General features: G+C 33.3%; 2 protein-coding genes across 2 annotated transcripts in view; one reads left to right on the top strand and one right to left on the bottom strand.

The window, feature by feature from the left end:
* LOC124355453 (CWF19-like protein 1) overlaps positions 1-4,881 on the top strand; it is a 47,447-nt gene extending 42,566 nt beyond the window's left edge. The window contains exons 10-11 of the mRNA XM_046806598.1: positions 1,868-2,028; positions 4,692-4,881. Of these exons, the coding sequence (XP_046662554.1) occupies positions 1,868-2,028; positions 4,692-4,830 (300 nt within the window). The 3' untranslated portion in view covers positions 4,831-4,881. The remainder of the gene's footprint in view (positions 1-1,867; positions 2,029-4,691) is intronic.
* A 2,160-nt stretch (positions 4,882-7,041) lies between these two features.
* Positions 7,042-20,737, bottom strand: LOC124355450 (glutathione S-transferase C-terminal domain-containing protein homolog). Its single transcript, XM_046806591.1, has 7 exons — positions 20,597-20,737; positions 16,333-16,629; positions 14,890-15,491; positions 13,694-13,862; positions 11,470-11,682; positions 9,513-9,623; positions 7,042-7,351 (listed from the first exon to the last, which is right to left on the bottom strand). The coding sequence occupies exons 2-7, from the start codon at positions 16,627-16,629 to the stop codon at positions 7,079-7,081; spliced, it is 1,665 nt and encodes a 554-aa protein (XP_046662547.1). The 5' UTR covers positions 20,597-20,737; the 3' UTR covers positions 7,042-7,078.
* Positions 20,738-21,401: the final 664 nt, after the last annotated feature.

Raw genomic sequence — 21,401 nt, 5'->3', positions numbered from 1 at the left:
TCAGTTACTGAGGTAGAAAAGATAATTCTTGGTTTAAACAATAGTAAGGCATGTGGCTGGGATGGCATACTCATATCTTTACTGAAACTTTCGTCCAAAATAATAAGCCCAATATTGACCAGGATAATAAACCAGTCATTCCTCTTAGGACATTTCCCAGATAAACTAAAGTTGTCTGAAATCATACCTGTATATAAAAAGAAAGACTCCCCTAAGGACATCTCAAACTATCGACCTATCTCTTTATTGAGCAACATTTCAAAAGTCTTTGAAAAGGCAGTACATTCTAGATTAACAAAATTTTTAGAAAGAAACAAATTAATATGTGATGAGCAGTATGGTTTCAGAAAGAACATACAGAGTTAGCTATGGTTTCGTTTGTAAATAGTGTTTCAACTTCCTTGGATCAGTCAAAGTATACCGCAGGTATATTTTGTGACTTATCAAAAGCCTTTGATTGCGTAAATCATAAATTGCTCCTCTCAAAATTATATCAAATTGGAATTAGGGGTCTAGCTTTGGATTATCTGCAATCATATCTAAATAACAGGAAACAAAGAACCATTATCAATGAGAATTCGCATAGAGTCACATCAGATTGGGAAAATATTCTTTATGGTGTCCCTCAAGACTCTGTTTTAGGGCCTACCCTTTTTCTTATATATATATTAATAATTTACCAATCGACATACCAAACAAACAATTTATTTTATTTGCAGATGATACAAATGTTCTCATTACAGAAAAAAACTTTTTCAATATGGAGGAATCTATAACAAGAACTCTTCAGTTGTTAGAAAATTGGTTTTATTCTACTGGACTTCTGTTAAATCAAACTAAAACCAATATAATAAATTTCAGACCTAGTAACAATGGTAATAGCTTCTTAGAAAATTCTGGATTAAATCTAGTGGACTCACAAATTTTTAGGTATCAAAACTGACAAAAACTTAAATTGGAAATGCCATGTAAACCACCTTGTAAACAAATTGAGTTCGTTCCAATTTGCAATGAAGATTTTGGTAGAATCCGCATCTATAAACACATGTAAAATTGTATACTTTGCATATATTCAGTCAATTCTTAAGTATGGTATAGTAATATGGGGATCATCTCCTGATTTTGAAAAAGTTTTCATAGCACAAAAAGCAGTGGTAAGAGCAATGATGGGAGCAAACTTCAGAGAAAGCTGCCGTCCTATATTTAAAAAAAGCAAAAATACTTACACTGCCATGTTTATACATATTGGACATTTTAAATCTGGTCCACAAAACATCCAAATCTTTATAGTTCATACACAAACCAGGATACCTATAACACCAGACATAAGGATCTTTTGTTGTTTCCAATTCATAAAACTACCTTATTAGAGAAAAGTCCTTTATATATGGGTATTCGTGTGTACAATAGTTTGCCAACACCATTAAAACATCTTGAAGAAGCTCAATTTCATAAATGAATTAAAAAAATATTATTGAAAAAAGCCTATTATAGTACAGATGAGATATTAAATGACAAGACAATTATATTTTAAATAAATAAATTTATATAAACATCCCAGAACATGCACAAGCATAATAAATGTGTATGTTGAATACTTCTGTCTTACTTTTAGGAAATTTCACTGTTTTACTTTTAAATTTAACATTGTTTATAAAATTATGACAATGCACCTGTTTGTATTACAAATTGTAATAATGTTCAAATGTAATGTGCAATAAAGACTTTGACTTATTGTAAATCTTAAGTGATCCTTAAATTTTTAGTGTTTTGTGTTAAAGTTCATAGTCTAAATTATTTAACTATATAAAATCAACCACATATTTAAATACATTATTAATTAAACTCTTTCACGATTCATGTACAGGACCACGCGGAAGCGGAAGGGTTCAGTGTGGACGAGTTACCACCTCATGCTCGTCTTGACCAGATCGTCCAGCCCAACACCCCTTACTTCTACGTGGAGCTGCCGAGTGGAGAGAGACTTTACCATAGGGTCAGGAAACACTTCCCATTGCATTTCGGCAGGTTAGTTTCAGACTTAAGGTTCCGGTATTTTAAAATATGGGTCATTTTCAAAAAAAAAAATAGAGATTACTTGTTATAGCACCTTTTCATGATGTTCCCATTTTATATAATGCATGCTTATAATTAGCTTTTTATATGCAATATCATAAGCATTATTTGTTGAAAAATGCTACGAAGTATCACTTTGCAGGTTACCTAGGAAAATTTGCATTATGTCAAAAAGCCTTAATCAGGAAACATTTGATTAATACACTAATTAAAAAATATTAAGATATTTAGTTTTATGTGATGACTGAAATGTATGGAATTGGAGCATCTAAATGAAGCAGCTGGTTTAAGAGCTCCTTCTTTTCCAGTTACTGGTATTATTTATAAATTGTTGCATCTGTTCATTTAAATATTTTAATATTACGAAATTCTGAACAAAACATTAAATTGATTTTACTACTTGGTTGATGAAATGTGTGAGATGGACACAATCCAAGGAGGTAAGGTAACAAGCTTATGTATATGTAAGTTTGGGTTTTCAAGCAAGCAACCAAGTACTGGGTACAATTTTTGGCTGAGCCTTTCACTCGAGCGGTTGGAAAATTTTCGTTCTGTTTGTCTATCTGTCCGCATGATGATATCTCGAAAACGAACTGACCTATAGACTTGAAATTTTGCATTAAACTTCACTTTTCTATGAGAAATACTGAAACTTTTCATTAATCTTCACTTTTCTATGAGTTTCAATGATGGTGAATGTCACTCCGTGAGATTTGGCTGAGCATTAGCAAAAATGTTTACATTGGTCGTATGAGTAACTATGATGGTAATGTGGAAATAGCCGAATAACTCATTTCTAAACAAACTCAGGACATTCATAAGAGATTTCAGCATGTGACATATTAACATATTTACCACATACTCATTTTATTATGACTTGGTGTGTAGATTATTATTTAAACTCTAATACAAAACCCAATTTAATGAAAAAAAATGTGAATGCATCATGAGGCAAGATATCTCAAGAGCGATTTCATTTGTAACCTCAAAATTTGCATGATATTTCATTTTTTCATGGACCTGGATGAGTTCTATGATCGTGCATGTCCAATCCTTGAATTTAACTGAGCGTCGATGGAAAGTTGCCACTGAATAGGCCGACACAATTTCTCTTTTGTTTCCCGAATGATGTACAATTTTTTTTCCATATGAATTTCTGTTGTTCTATCTGTCAATAATGAAATATAGATTTGAAATTTTACATTGAGCCTCAGCGAAGACTTGCGTGAAACGTGATGTAAAGTACTCCTACCTTAAAATATTTTGTTCCAAATATTTGGGGAGGGGGGCTCGAGTTTCCTGAGCCATTTCCCTTATATATGCTAAAGTAACAAGGTGTCCGCTTGGTCGTGTTGTGCTAGTTGTGCTAGAATTAATGCTAAATCTAATGAACACAGGTTTACCACTGTTTTTCCTTTGGTTTGCCATTGTTTATTTATAAAATCCATGGAATATTGATGTGCAAATAGCTTGAAGTTCAAAATACATATTAATTAGATATTGAAATTACGTAAGTTTGAAAGTCTCCCTAAATTTAAATTAGAATATAAAAATAGCAGCAACTTTATATATTCATCAATGTTAGATTCCTTTTATTCTGAATTAAATCAGTAATTTAGTGTCCATATGTATAATTAAATTATGTAATACCAAACAGGTCATTAAAATAAGGGCAGTATTTATTATCTTTAACAACACAAAATAAAATTGGAGTAAGACAAGTTATTCTATTAAATTATACATACAACTTGTATTTTTACCACATAGTTAACATGTATGTTTAGGCACTCGTCATAATTTGCAACTAAATTTTTAGAACTCTATTGAATTTGTCGCCCCATTCATAAAATATTTCCACTACTTTGTCATTTTTGTGGAAATGTGACAATATACCCATGAACGACGAATTGCTGAACTTAATCAGAAACAATTCAATTTTGATGCAATTAGTTATATTAAAGGATATTATGACGTTAGACATGTCCCATTATGAATTGCAATAAACTAAGACACGTAAATATTTAGTATTAATTATTTTATTCCTCTCATAATAAAGAATGTTTTACTTCTCATCACGTTATATAAGGTTAAATTAAATACTCTCATTATTTAAGGCAAAGGTGAAGTTTTCATATCTCAAAACAAGCAATAAAATCATAAAATGTTCAGCTTTACAATAATTTTGAGTTATTTAATTATAAACTGAAACATAATAATTAATAAATAAATCTTATTGACTAAAAAGAAATAGGCAGATTTCAATGAACTAGATAGGAAGAGTGACTGATGTATAAAAACAGGAAAGGAAGTGTAGTCACTTGTAACTAATCACTAATCACTTGGAAGTGTTTCCATCTTGGAAAGTGATTATTCAAGACAGAAACACAAAATATGTAAACACACAATGAACTTGAATAATTTGTAATCACCATATATTTTTATAAACCTGGAACCCATTAAGTTTACAAATGTTTCTGTTTCAAGTACTGACATTCCAGATTGAAAGAGAAAATTCTGCACTTCCTAATCGATCAATCAATCACTATTATTATGAAAATAATTTTAGCTTTAAGTTGTTTAGTATCCTGGACTTAATGATTTTGTATGTTTTACAGAGAAGTTCTTGCAAGTTCACAAGTATTGGATATGGAAGAGAGAGCAGATTGGAAAAACTGTTCATTGTCCAAAGACGAAGAGGCCAGGATGGCATTGAAGTTCAGAGCAATGTTTAAACCATTTGACTTTACTCTGTAAATGTTTTTTCAATAAAATGACTTTTGTACAAATAAACATATTTATGTACTAGTGTGACAATACTTTCCCACCGACTTGTCATTCAAGCTACTAATCACAGAAACGTAACTCACAATTGTACAAATAAACATATTTATGTACTAGTGTGACAATACTTTCCCACCGACTTGTCATTCAAGCTACTCATCACAGAAACGTAACTCACAATGTATTATGTTCAAAATAAAAGTTGATTATAAAATGTCTTTATTGGTGGCATAACCTATGGCAAGTGGAAGTAATAAAATTTATTATACAATGACTTCTCTGTCAGTGTAGCTCTGGAAATTCTGTTATTTCGGTATAACACCCTGACAGATTTTTTAAACCACCATTTTGAAATTATTAACTATAGAATAACTGGAAAAATATGCCTTTAATCAAAAAGCCTGTAGAGAGCAAAATTATAGCTTATTAAAAATAAAAACAATCGCGTATTTATGGTATGTGCAGACCCAATGCAATTAGAATTATTGCTTGTTGAAAGTTGATTGGTATTTTCAAACGCCAAAATGGAAAGTTTCTACGTTCAATAACCAAAAACCAATGCATTTTTTGGGAAAAACTCATAGAATTTTTTTTTTAATTCTTTAATAACCTTTATTTTTATTTTTTATAAAAGTTCCTGGCATCAAAACTAAGTGAGTTATGTCTATTTGTATTCTTTCATTGGGAAAAAATAGTGAAAAATTTCATCTCTCTTCCACTCCATTCATGAAAAACTTTCTGAAAACCGACAATTTCACTCGTGAATAAGTCAAAGAGTTTTGACTTTCAGAAAAATCTTCATAGAACAAGTTGCTTAGAATTAAGTCAAATTTATCGATTTCCACACTTATTTTCAATGAAAAATTACTCACTCCCAGGGAAAAAGTAACCCCCGGCACAGGATAGACTTTGTAAAAGAGAACAAGTAGAACCTAAATGCATATTTTTATGAAAATCGGTGCTGTATGGGATAAATACACGGAGAAATGGTCATTGACTGGACTAACCATAGTTGAAGTTTGAAAATGAACTACTTTATTTGTGAGTATATTTTTGTTAGCATTAGATTTGTACTTATAGTTGTGAAAATAACATTAAATTGTCAAATTACTAGACTAAATATAAATGATCTACAATTAACAATGTATTTTGTCATAGTTTGTACATAATTCAAATATTACTTTGAGTTGTTATTTTTTACCACCAAAGGTCAAACTCATAACCTTTTACAGATTTACTTGTGGCTAGGCTCACATGACTGTCAGCTTAAGAAAATGCCATGCCTGAACTGGAATCCAATCTTTTTAGCACATTGCTACCACCAACCACCCCTCTTTTTAGCACATTGCTATCAATCACCCCTCATGCTCTTCAGCAAGGCCATGCCCAGCTTTTAAGTCCTCTATCTTTAGGTAAACCTGAACTGCTTTTAGGCTGTAGGAAAGGAAGCTTTTGAGAAAAAAAATAAAAGCTAATTGGACTACTCTGTGCAATATACTGGTTACTTACCAGGTTTCTTAGTGATAAAAGTTTTATTTTTCTTGATCATTGTGTAAAATGAGTAATCATTTAGACAAAATAATGGCATGCATGATACGTGATACGATGTCAGATTCTGAGCATGATTTGGATGAGGATTATCGTATTTTAATGAAAATAAAAGATCATCTGCGATTCAGTTTGAAAGAATCTTGGGTCAAATTTATGATTCTGGATCGTAGGGTGAGTTCTCAACGACAATGATCCTTATCCAGATTTTGAGGTTAGGCCTAATGATCAAGACGTGAATGATGCTGAGGATGATTATGATAGGCCTTCCATTAGTACTAACATGAATACTTTCTTTCTTTTATGTTATTTTATATAAAAACACATTTATAGAACATTAAGTAATTTTAAAAAAACCTTTAGGTGGTTGAAAAATAAAACGTTTATACAAAGTTACAATTTTTCAAATTTTATTTTTTTCCATAATTTTGTTCAAATAATTATTTTATCATAAAAAGGCACATTTTCTAAAAGTATGTGGTCTCCTCTTTAATTTGATACATAATGTGTTAGGTTAAAACAATGTCTTCATAATTTAAAACAATTTTTTAAATCACAAAAACGGCCAGTATACTGAGTAAATTCATTGTTATAGGCTTAGGGTTCAATGTGTTAACTCGGTGGAAAAACACAAAATGTAACAAAAATAAACGTTTTATTCATAGAAAAAATGTCAGAATACAAAATTGTTTGGAATACCAACAATGAGGTTGTTTTTGGGACTACAAGTTTGTGGGATGAGTTTAGCGAGTGAAGTGGAGTACCCTCTCTCTCGGGCCAGCAGGCAGCGGTCGTAGTCGACGATAGCCATACATCTCTCGCCCTGGGCACTCTTGTCGTAGAGCTGTTTGTGAGTCTGGTCTGCGCAGTGACCCAGCACCAGGTAGTGGTGAAGTGACAACAGAGACATCTCTGAACTCTGGGGGTACGACACCATGTGGTTGTTCTGTGCACAGTACAGTACAACCAATCATTGCCATTCTACATCTATATACTGCAATATTGTTTACAAATTTATAGACTTGAACACAACAAATATATGGATATGATATTAAAAACTATCTGACTATATTACCATAAGATAATCTAAAAAAATCAAATGTGACAACTCATAATATCCATGATTTTAGGTTTGAGATAATTTAAAACCTTGTACCAAAATTTGATACACAAAATACAGTGTTTTTATTTAAAAAAAATAAAATTCTATAAAATACAGTTAAAAATATGTTTTTATAATGTATGCACATCCTAAATACTGCTATTATTTCTAATGGATAGGAAAATCGTCAGGGATAATTTTATACATCACTTACAATGGTAAATTGCTGTAAAACCGATTATAACAACTTACACAAGCTTTGCAGCTGCCAAGCATCCAAATCAAATGATTCCAGAGAAAACACAAGAAAGTAGATTTAAAAAACGACAACAGAAACTAGAACTGCATTTCACCTTTTAGGGTAAAGCAAACAATTATTGTCTGAACTGCAAATAGTTGTTATCTTAACTGCAAGACTCTCCTTACAGTCCACTAGATTCTAGTGAGGTATAAACCACAATTCCGGGGCATCTCTAAAACTGCTGGAGATGATTATTCAACAAATGAACAATAATAACCTGTCACAGAGATAGAGGTAGAATTTCCCTGTCTATGGTCACACCAAAGGTACTCATACTTTTCTTGCAAGACTTCTTCATATCCTTTTGTATCAACTAATGTATATTCCTTCCTTAAAAATACAATTGATGTGCAATATGCTAGGTTAAGTAAAACTCAACAGAACTATGCAATAACCGGAGCTAGGCTATTCAATAAGTTACCATTAAGTGCTAGATCAATTTCTGTTGGTAGGTTTAAGAATGTTGTTGCAGAGTGGCTCAAGAGAAAAAACATTTTATTCTGTAGATGAGATTTTTTATGCTAATTTTAGTGACTTACAATTTTAAAATTTTAAACAATTTTAAAACTTTTAACATAGATATAGATTGTATTTATTTTAGGCTCTGTAGGCCTACTTAGTGATATTTTTAATATCATATTTGACTTTGTCAATACAATTTTGTAATTGTTGGACGACAATAAAATGATTCTGATTCTGATTCCCATAACATCTACATCTTTTACAAAAAACAATTATCAATAGAATATCGTCCCTTCAGCATATAGGACACAGTAGGTACTGAAAATTCTTTTAATCCGTTCACTATGTTCCTATCTCTCAGCAAGAAGAATGATTGCTTAATTTTATACGTACAAAAAAAACCATGAACCATGTGGGCTTGAGACTTGTAGAGAGAGGTCACATGTACTAACTAGCCTCAATTGCAAACTAACATTTTTTTCCCTTTGGGCGGCCTACTGCCATGCACTGCCTCAAGGGCTTTTTGCGCACCCTGGAAACACACCATGAGGCCCACCAGTCTACAACTTCAGCAGTTCAACAAACCGCCGAAAACAACCTATCAAGTCCTCCTGGGAAAATTCACCACCCCTGTCCAAACTACCAAAGATGGCATACCGCTCTCTTGCTATTGCAGGGCAATCAAAGAGCAGGTGCTCAGCAGTCTCCTCCTGCTCATTACACCTTCCACAGAGCGGATCCTCCTGAAGGATGCCGACTCTGTGAAGATGCTTCCTCAGGTGACCATGCCCCGTAATGAGACCAATGACCTTAGAAGACATTGATCTGTTTAATGAGAGAAGGTCCGAAGCCACCCTGGAGGAAGGTGACTGTAATACCATTCTACTCACTCTCACTAGTGAATTACAAAACATATTCCAATAAATAATTTAATTTTGCGAGGGCTTTTAGAATCAAGGATTCCATCGTCAGGCAACTTCACAAAAATTTTTATTTAAATTTCACAACTAATATTTAAATTTTAAATAAGTAATTTGGAAGTATTACAAGTTATGCAATAATATAATGAGATTAAAATACAAGTAAATATTATTTACTACATAAAGTATGTCCTGATCCTAATAGCATGAGCATACAATAACTGTCAAGGTCAATATTAGGGAATATGAAATTATAAATACTGTCTAGTGAAAAAATAAAAACATGACTCCAACTACTCGTTTTGTTACATAAGTGGCTTACTTGTAATGAACCGTAACAGCAGGGACAGACGATGAATGTTGCGTTGCGCTGCAGACAACTGTGGATCACTAAGTCTGAGGCTACGCCACAAGCGTGAAGTGATACTCCGATCTGAACATAACATCAATCATTAGAGTTATGTGTTTCCAGAACACAACATTTGTACTTTATTATGTTTTGGTTATCTATAATTTACTATTTTAACAATAGCAAGTTAACTTGTCATAATAGTTTTATTTGTAACTTTTTCCCAATAAATATGATATAAACATTACAATATTATTAATTATATAACCTATGACCGACAAATTGTGTTCATGTTACTTGTAGAAAATAAAGCTATAATATACTAAATATGTACCGGTATCTTTAAAATTAGTTAACCACAGATTTGGTGCCATTAAAGGTCAAAATTGGTTATTCAGCAATTTGCAAGCCTTGCAAACAAAATTATATGTATTATTATACATTTTTTTGTCAGCTAGACCACTTTAAATTATAGCACTAATGTGGGAAATTTGTTAATGATTGTAACTGCAAAGTAAGCAGACACTCATTCAGTAATTATTTTTATTGTTAGATTAACTTGTTACTATTTGGATTCAACTGAGTTTGAAACATCAAATCTTGAGTTGAACAAAAATTGTATAAGTCTACAGATATTTCTACCCTAAAAACATCGTCAGAGATATGAGTTTCCATACTTCCATTATTAGTAGACTAATAAAACTCACAGTCTTTAAAAACATAAGAACACATCTTTCATAAATTGGCATAAAACTTTAAGGCCATTGATTGGTGTTGGATTATGATACAATGATTTTTAGTTCAAGGAATTTTCAAACTTTTCATAGTGAGCTAATTTTTAAGTACGAGGCATGTCCAGAAAGTAAGTGTACTGGTACTCTCACAGCTATAGGGAATACTTTTTCGACATGTTGGCAACACTGCCGCGTAGCCTGAATCCTCGCCTTCAAAACGAGACCAATCCGAGGATAGTGTGTTGAAAACTCTTGGTGTAGTAGCATCTCTCGCGAAAAATGTCGATCGTATCTCCTGTCAAGTGCGAAATTCGCGCCATAATTCGCTACCCTCGTTCTGAAGGGAAAAGCTCAGGTTGAAATTTATAATGAGGTGAAAACTGTTTACGGTAATGGAGCTATGTATCGTACGAGCGTGTACAAGTGGTGTCACGAGATTAAAAATGGCCGTATTCCGTGCATGACGATCAGAGGAGCGGAAGACCTTCCATTGTGAATGACGAACTTGAGGACAAATCGAGAAAGCGGTCCGTGGCGATCGCAGATTGACGTTAGTTGAACTTTCTGAGATGTTTCCGCAAATCTCCAGATCCCTGATACACGAAACAATCACAGAAACTCTCGGATATCGGAAATTGTCAGCGAGTGGGTCCAAAAACAGTTGAAAGAACAGCATAAGTTGAATCGAGTGTAGAACTCCAAAGAGTTTTCGGAACGCTACGAACTTAAAGACGTTAATTTTCTCTACTCTATTGTTACTGGAGACGAAACTTGGGTTGCCCACTACACGTCTGAAACTAAGAGGCAGTCTAAACAGTTTTCACCTCAAATTTCAACCGGAGCTTTTCCCTTCACAACGTGGTGGTAGCGAATGACGGCGCGAATTTCGCACTTGGCGGGAGATACGATCGACATTTTTTGCGAGAGATGCTACTACGCCAAGAATTTTCAACACATTATCCTCGGATTGGTCTCGTTTTGAAGGGGAGGATTCAGGCTACGCGGTTAGTGTTGCCAACATATCGAAAAAGTATTCCCTACAGCTGTGTGAGTAACAGAACATTTACTTTCTGGACGTGCCTCGTATCTTGACAAAACAACAAACCTGAAATTTAAAGAGTTGACAAATGGAAGAAAATCTACTGACAAAAATAAACCCTGATGATAAGGAAGGGTTAAAGAACTCAATTATTTACCTGAAAAGAGCCCTTGAAATAATCGAGGTTGCACTGTATGACGGTGACATTGGACAAGGTCAAATCCCTGACTCGGGCCTTGGCACGTGCCAGAGACTCCTCCTTGTTGTCCAACAGAACTACGTGACATTGAGGCAGACAATGAGCCACCACAATGCCCAAGTGCCCACTGCCACAGCAGAAGTCAACTATGGTATCCCCTGGCCTTGCTACCTGTTACATATAAGAATGTACATCACTAATCTATCTTTATTCTCCAATCTCTGCAAATACCCAAACTAGAGCAGCCCGCAACTAAATAGATGTTGCCAGATTTACGTATAGGACAAATTATTGATTAATCACATCATTCTTGCAATAAACAAACATCAGTTGTCACCTTAAACCAATATATGTAGGTTTTTTTCATAGATCTGTTTTGCAGACAACATGTAAATCAACAGATAGTAGAAACTACATCAATGTCATTAGAGAATAGCTGGTGGTCAGCAGCGATATGGCAACACTGCCTCAAATATCACGGACTATTTTGGTGCTGGCTACTCTAGCAGAACTTACAATTGACAATAGCAACACCCAACTTTTTGGGGTATTGGTTTGTGTATTACCTTGTACTTATAAACCATTCTAATATTTTGTTTAAAAACATCTACAATATGACTTGAATGTCTTACAACTACAATATGACTTGAATGTGTTACAACTACAATATGACTTGAATGTGTTACAACTACAATATGACTATTAGGATAATATCAACATAACTTATGTTTGGCCTAAAGTTGTTTATGTAATTAATTAACTATATACACACTGTATCAAACAAATAACACACAATATATACACTTAAGATTGATAAAATATTTTGATGCATTATCGATACTGTGTTTGAAATCATTCACCATATCTACATGCCTGGATTTATCACAGCTAATCATTTTCTGCTCAAACTATGATTCTCTCTATTCCATTAACCTAGTTAAGTCAAATCTTGTTTCAGTTTGTCATTTGGTATTTATCGGTCTATCTCACAATTACAGGAAAACTAGTTACCGCACTCACCTAAGTTGAAATTCCAATAGAACACAGCGTTTCCATAATATAGTTAATCACATAAAAAATATTCATAAACACTTTTTTAATGCGTTAACATACTACTGATACTATAACTATAGGCTGTCTCACTATAAACTTGTGTAAATATGTAGGTTATGGGGGAGTTTTTTTTTTAATTAAGAGCCGTTTCTCTCTATATGCAATCCTCTGCTTCCCTAAGTATGATGACATAAAATACTTTCCTGCAAAACGCACAGTATTTATTTTTTAATTGTTTTCGAGGTTAAGCTCTAAGTGTAGAAGACACAATTTTCCTCATTAACTGTTACAATTTTGGTAAAAACTGTAATAGTTTTAAATTAAATATCCGAAAACCTGTTGCCATGAAAGTACAATTTTACCATGCAATTGAAACTTTTAAATTTGTACCAATTCATTATATTTAAAAAAAGTTTCTCTTTTTTAAGATTTTAGGGTATTAAAGTTATATTATGATAATTTAACTAACATTTAAAAATTAAAATTAACAGTTAGATTTTCCAAAAAATGTCTCAAAATATAATCTAAGAAAAAATTAAGTTCTAAAAGTAGACAAGATGAAATTTTTATAATGAGTAAGTAATAAGTTGGGTATAGCATAGCTAACAGTGGTAGATTTGGATGATTTGTTTGATTTCGATTAAGCTTTGCCAATTTGGGATAACTTATAAGAAAATTATTGTACTAGTTTACAGAACTATGGTGTCCATATTTCGCTAAGAAATTGTTTCAGTTTGAAAGGTTTGTCTATTTTTGTATGGTAATTAACCCAACTTTAATATACATATGGAAAGTTTACTAAAATTAGAGATACAGGACAACTGCCATAAACTTAAAACCTCAAGGGTCTGAAATAAAACCTTGACAGTAACTAAATCCACAACTGCTGAAAACAACCGATCACATCTTCCTGAGGAAAATCACATGTATGATATGTTGTACAGTCTAATATACTAGACTAGAACTAATAATACTATGTCACTAGTAAATAATACCTACACAAACAAAATAGCATGATTTTGAAATTTATTCAAAGAAGCATTAATTCTGAAAAATGGAAGCTTGATTACTCTTAATCGTAACATTACTCACTATATGATTATTGATTCGCTTATAATATGTGATTTACCTTGATAATAGCTTTGGAGAGGTTCTCCAACTGTTGCCGTTTCCTAGCCAATCTGTCACTAGGCACATCAGGCTGTACACCTCCCGGAACCCCTTGCCAGTCCAGTGGCACTTCATGACCAAACGGCAGAGGGTCATACTCCAAATCCAGTGCTAGATCTTCCACCACTCTGTACAGATTGGAAACTTTCAGTTTAACATCTATATAAATGGGTCTCCACAGGGAATTTAACACTTCAAGTTCTTGAAATAAGAATTCTACTTAACCAAATTAGAAGTAAAAAATTGACTAGAAATTGGGTATAATTTCACTTCAACTGATTGCAACATGCAGCACCTTACTTATTGTACATAGCAATGGTTGCTCACACCATACCTGTATGTACTCCAGTAACAAAATATTTTTTTAAATAAGAACCCACTTATGTCCCATTCTGAAATGTTGCATATATGTAGTCAGTTATAGTTCAAGTTCAAAAAAATTGAAGGGGACGTATTTTGGGGTTTTTTTAAAACCATTTTGGGGAAAAATTACAAAAACTTAAAATATACAAACAATATAGTGTCATATATCAAATTAAAGATCATTTCAAATGGAAAAGAATTCCACAAATTGGAGCTCTTCGGATTTAATAGTTTTTTTAGCTACGTTGTTTAGAAAACTGAGATGTGATAAAAAATTACCTTTTGTGGGTTTTTGAAAGCCTGTCACTCAAAACGTAAAAGGCAGAAAAATGTAAAATTTTACATTTTAATAATTCTTGGTAGGTACAACTTCCATACAAAATATCATGAAAATCTGAGAGGTCAAAGTCCAGATCATTGGTTTAATTGTTAAAGCAATGTATTGACGCGGTGCGAACTGGAAAACATACATGTTAATATATGCTTTGTACAGTAAAAAGGCACAATGATATCCGACATGACACAAATTTATTAGCGAACTCTGCCAGCACCGCAACAAAGCTGCTAACTTGTTGGCTGATATTAATCTGATCTCTGCTCATGCACTCAAGTGGATCTAAGAAAATAAATCTCATTGCATCTCATGTCACCGCATGTCATTCATTTTATTTATCTATTAAAAAAAGGACTTATACTGTGATTTTGTAGCTATGCTAATTTTTAGTACAATAATATAAATTAAAGTCACGTTTAGTAAAAAAGTAAGTATTGGTGCACAGCAGAACTACTTACTTGAGAGCTGCGTCAACATCATCCTGGCGTGTAAATATTTTCCACTTTGGTTTATACCTCTTTGGATCACTTTTGTACAAACTGTGTAGAGGAACTTCCGGAAGCACACAGTTGATGTCCACACTGTTACCGGGGAATTGAGAAGGGACTTCTTGGATGGTATCCAGAGCCTCCGAGACATGATCCTGACTGATGACCAGCTGATACCAGCGCAGCACAGACGGTATCAACGGTGCGAGTGTTAAACCCGACAGCAATTTGAAAATCACACGGACACATGGGACTATCATGAGGTCAGCAAGAGACATCGTATGACCCTCGGCGAACTCGTGGTCAACACAGTCCCTGTTCATCTTCTTTCGTAGTTTGTCCACATTGTGCATCCTGACGGGCTGTTTGAGGTGTTCTTCAAACCTGGCTAAGTGTCTGGGTACCTCGAATACCTTGACATTTAGCACGGTGTCACTTGAAAGATCTTTAACCACTTCTATAATGTCTATTTCACAGAACCTAGTCCAAAGGGAGACCTCCGCACAGGCAAACAGGCAGCCCTCCCTAAAACCAAGGAGATGTCGCCATTCTTCACCACTGTTTTTCACTATCTGTGAGACAACAAGTTCCAGTTTAAAATTTGTAACTATTAACATATCATTAGAAATAGCAATAGGCAGAGCATAGATATCGAGATGACTAAGTTCATTCACAAAATTCATTACATTTTATTTTCTTTTTGGGTATTAATAATACTTGAAGCAATTTTTACCACTTTTAAATTTAAATAAAAGGGGGAAATTCCAGTACACTTTACTCTTAAAAAAATTATTGATATCAATTTAAATTTGGGATTGGAGGCTAATAGCTAATAAAGTTTAAGCTCTAAACCTGTGGTATTGATAGATCTTAGTATTTCCAACAACACAAAAAAGAAACTCTTTCCTGATGTGCTGTGCTTCAATACCATTACATCAAATACTATATTCAAGTGATATTGACCCTATTACAATCAACACATTCACTGCTAAAAAGAATACTCATTATTAAGCATGCTAAAAAATTCTAGCATATATTGCAACAATAGTTGAAGGTCTCCGATCAGAGATGGCAACACTCGGAGTGAGTTCAGCGTGTCTCCGATCGGAGACATTAGCAATGAATCTGTTAACAAGATCATCACCCTAAGACATTACAAAGCACTTCAAAAATGAAAAATTAGTTCACAACTGAAAACATATAAACTAAAAAATGTTTTACTCATAAAATAATTATATGCAACATAATGAAATTGATGTTTTATCACCCCCATTAAAATCTTCTTTGGAAACATTAAATATTGCTCTTTTTAAAAAAAATTACAAATTTGTCGCAAAACCTTTTTAAATTTCTCCCCAACACATGTATATAATTTATTCATAGTTACAAAGAAGTGTACAGTTAAAGACTAACTTGCCGCAGCACTGCACACAGTCCAGCTACACAAGAGGTTGTGTCTGTGGTAGAGAAAACGGGCAGGTGACAATCTCGTATCGGTGAGTTCAAGCTTTCCTGTGTCACAGACCGGTACCGCAGTGTTCCAACATTCACGCTCAGACTCACAGCTTCGCGTTCACTCTCCACCAGCATAAGCTCAATGTTAGAGGGACTCCGGAGATAGGACATCAGGAATATACAGACTGCTGACGGTACAGGCACCTCGGCTATCTCATCCAACAAATTGTACACTTCCAAAAACACCTTAGCCATCTGAAATACACCCAAAACTAAATTTTAAAAATAACAAAATGTAACATTTTCTTTTCTTCATTTTTTAGAGTACGTTTTTTATTGGTATGGAACAAAACAGATAGGCTATACCAAGTGCTGTGATCACATAAAGGATTTGAACCTACAATACCTCTAATTGGTTCTCTACTACCTCTAATTGGTTCTCTACAGATACTAATTTATTGCAACATAAAAAGTCCATGATTTATCAATATTTTTTTAATTTTTACCAATCTACTTTTTTCTACAAACAATACACATCACAACTTTAGTACAAAGTTTGTCAGAAAAATATCCTTTTGCTGTGATTATTACATGAAACAATTGCCAATAACCTCAAGAACACAAGGAAACTATTCTCCAAAATTATTAGAAAATGTAAGAGACAATATGAAACACAGTTAATTAACTCTATAGAGAAGAATTACTATAAAACCAAACTCTAGAGACTATTACAAAGCCTTTCATACACAATTACAAAAGTACAGCCCTCCGACATTATTGTTGAAAAACAAAAATGGAAAAACTGCACATAACAATAAGGAGAATGCTGAAATAATGGCAGAAGCGTTTAAGGAACTCCTGAATTGTGAGGAACCGGAGGAAATTTTGGAAATCAACACTAATACTCCAATAAAAACCAAACCTGTAAATATTAACCCCCCTACAGTAAAAGAAGTTGAAACTGTACTTAAAGAATTGAAGATCTACAAAGCAGGTGGTGAAGACCAAATGTTTGCAGAGGTGTGGAAGTATGCTGGAGTATCTAGTCATACCTCTCTTCATATGATACAACAGAAAATTTGGATTATTACTGAGAAATTTCCCGATCAATGGGACTATAGCTATAATTCATCCTTTTGCACAAGAAAGGTGACAGATGTAATCCGGATAACTATAGAGGTATATCACTCCTCGACTGTACTTATAAGATTTTTTCAAAGATTCTCTACAACAGGATTAAGGACCAACTAGATCAAGAACTGGGAGAATACCAAGGAGGATTCAGGCCTTGGAGAAGTTGTACAGAGCAAATAATTACACTAAAGTTAATTATGGCATATTGTAGAAAACGGAAATAAAACAACTCCTCGATAACATTTGTTGATTTCAAGAAAGCCTATGATTCCATTCATAGAATATCACTATTAAAAAATACTGAGACATTTTGGACTTCACCCCAAATTAATTAAATTAATAGAACTAACATTAACTAATACAAAAGTCTAAAATAAAGTTTAGAGGAGAACTTTCAGAACCATTTCAGATAGGCTAAGGACTGGCTTAAGACAAGGTGATGGATTATCACCGCTTCTTTTTAACTGTGCATTAGAGTACGTCATGAGGGAAATGGGAAAGAAATAACCAAAAAACATAAAGATTGGATTATCAAAGGGACAACATTAATCTGAACTGTCTGGGGTTGCTGATGACTTAGCTCTTTTGGCCAAATGACATTCAGGAAACAAAACAGCAAATTAAATCTTTACAAGATATAGCTCAGAAAATTGGTTTTAAAGATATCGTTTGAAAAAAACAGAAGTTTTATTAACGCAGCCTCCACTTGCAAATAAAATAAGGTTGGACAACCACAATATAAAAATTGTGCAGAAATTTAAATACTTAGGAGAAGTAATCACTTATAACCTGAATGAAAAACCATCTTGGCAAAGTAAAATAGACAAACTAACTAAGATTAAACATGCTACTAAGAATACGTATAATAAAAGATGTCTTTCAATAAATACAAAATTAAGACACTACAAAACAGTTGCTCTGCCACAAATTACATACGCAAGTGAAACAATATTTAAAACAACAAATACTATTGCAATAGATAAGGTTCTTAAGATGGAGAGAAGAATAGTCAGAACTTGCTTAAACAAAAACTATCAAGTAGACGGAGTTTTGGAGACTAGCTTCCAATGAAACAGTCTACAAAAATATAGAACCTATTATAAGTATAATTAAAAAGAAACGAATATCATTCCTGGGGCATTTGTTAAGAACACCTGAAAATAGAATTAGCAGGAAAATAGTAGAAAAACTGTGGTATAGTAAAAGTGACATTAAATGGATCACAGAATTAAAAGAAGATATGAGAGAGTTACAAATTACAGTAGAGGATTTTAAAAACACCAAGACAAACACATTAAAGATATTAAATGACAAACACTCTACACTACAGCTGAAAAGAAACAAACAACGAATAGGAAGAGTGGTTCCGGAGGAGGAAAGGAAATTACGCTCGGAAAGGATGAAGAAATATTGGGTGGATAAAAGAAGAAAGACTAGAAAATATAAAGTGACTAAAGTGGTCCAATGTAGGCCATAAAATTATATATAAATAAATAAATTACATGAACAACACTGAGACCACCAAAAGGAATTCACTGTACTCCACCCAATCAGTGACTCACAACTATCTGCTTCATATGTTACTACATGTGCTTGTGTTGCATAGTATGCTTGTGTGCATAGTGTTGATTGAACGTCTTGGACACGGAGATAATGTGACGAGATGCTCTGATATAATAGTAGTTTAGGCAATTCTAAGATGACGGTATTTGAATGGAGAGTAACCCGTGGAGCCTGTAATGCCAGAAATCTTGCAAACATTAAACATGTTGATGCGGCAACCAACAAATGCTGTTGACTTACTAAACAGAAGTTGATAATAAGATTTTGGCATCTCAAAATCTGCAGTTTGTAAAATTTTACACCAAGATTTAAAAATTAACTGTGTTTCTAGATTTCTGGCTGTTGCATGGCTGCCAAATGGCAGGCCACTCTCTACTGAAATGCGTCGATCCATTTTGAATCACTTAACCTCTTGAAGGGTTTAGACGTACTCTGTACTTTCGTCGTTTCTAAACTCATTTTCTCTTTATAATAGAAGAGATTTATCAAGAAAACTTAGAACAATGATGAAATATTTAAAGTTCCAAATTCTACTATCTGTAGTATATAACCCTTCTCCTGTGACATATCATTCTGATGATTGTTCTTAATACCTGTTAATTATTTAAATAATTTTCTTCAAATCATTAATCTCATAAACACAAAAGCATGAAAAATTATATACAACTTCGCCTATGCTTGTGTTTGACACTGTACTCAATGTATATGTGATTAAAGAATGATTTGATTTGATTTGATAACCCGAGACTTCTGGTAATAAGAATCTATGATAACAAAAACAACACTTGTTGCTCAACGCTGCAAAGTTACTAGACTTACTCAGTCTATGACTGAAATTAGTGGTATAGTGCTTTATTCCGCATTTCAAGTCAATGTAGGAGACTAAGGTCATGAAGCATGACGATGACCTTTTTTCTCACTTTGTATAGATATCCTGATATTACTTGCCAATTTCATTGATGTTAGAGATTCGTTTGTCAAAGGTGCATGAGACCTAAGGTATTATCTTGTCTATGAGTTTCAGTGATTGAGGGTAATGTCCAATTTACTATTTACATATACTGTATAATCTTCATGAAGGGCCAACATTCCACTTCAGTGACCAGAACTAATATTTATTTTATCTCTGACACAATTTATTTGGTATTTGTTTGTGGGCTAATAATACTAACCATCTATTCTCAAGTTTTCTTAAGTCCTTGTCTTATCAGAAATCAAATTGTTTGGAAATGGTGCACATTGCATCCACCCAGCACATGTACATCAAGCACCTCCCATCTAGTGTATGGATCTTAGCAGTGAGTTAACAATCCAAGACCTAATTAATGCTCAAGGCAGATTACTCTTCTTTCTAAATCGTAGCAATTTTTATTGAATGTGATGATGTTGGTTTTTGTGTATACTAATAAATGAGGGGTAAGTAGGGTAATATTGAATTTGTTATAGACAGAGTTTGAAGGTGTTAAGAAAGACAGTGTATTAAGTTAGTATCTACAGTATATATTGAGAGAATTAACCCACTCACTATTAAACAAACTAAACACTGTTGGCTATCTGTCTTTGAATCCGTCTCAATGTCCTGAGATCTAGAACTCTTTGTCGCATGTAAACAGTAGCGGTCGAGAAACAGCCAATCATGAACATAAATCCTTCAAATTGCCAAAACTTCTTTTCCTCCAGCCAAGTGACTCGCTCACAACTGAAACATTACAAAATAAATATTACAAATTTACACCATTATACATTTTTAATATACAATCATGTAAATATACTCATGATATTCTACAAAAAAACCTAGAGGATATTCTCAATATACTTTGTTTCAGTACAGCTGATAGTAATGAGAAACAAATGCTTTGATGTTTATAAAACCAATTTATTCCAGTTTCTATGAGAAAAGTATTAAATAAACTATAGACTAAGATGGTACAATTTTATAAATATCTCATTCTATAAAGGATTTAAAAAGTTCGATTAATAGAATCTCTCCTTTATCCTTTGTTTAAAGTTTGTTGTTGACAATGGAAGGTTTGAAATGGTAACAGTATTTCTGACATTTACCATTGTTCTGTGTTACAAACTGTAACACTACGTTTCAAGGATTGAAATCTATCCTCTTGGTCCGGTGTGAAGACCATTAATACATTTACTTGTACTTAAAACCTACAATGTTCGGCAATAAACTAAAAGTAAAATGAACAAGATTTTAACAATCAAACAAACCTTAACCATAAAATTTCATACACCCACCATGACATTAAGATTATGATTCAAACATAGAGCCAGAGGCAACTGCCTTTATCCTTCCCCTCCCGACCATTACCTTCTTG

This window comes from Homalodisca vitripennis, chromosome 2 (assembly GCF_021130785.1).
Source record: "Homalodisca vitripennis isolate AUS2020 chromosome 2, UT_GWSS_2.1, whole genome shotgun sequence".
Classification (NCBI taxonomy): Eukaryota; Metazoa; Arthropoda; class Insecta; order Hemiptera; family Cicadellidae; genus Homalodisca; species Homalodisca vitripennis.
Note: the sequence above shows the minus strand (reverse complement) of the source record. Positions and strands in the feature narration are given on the sequence as shown.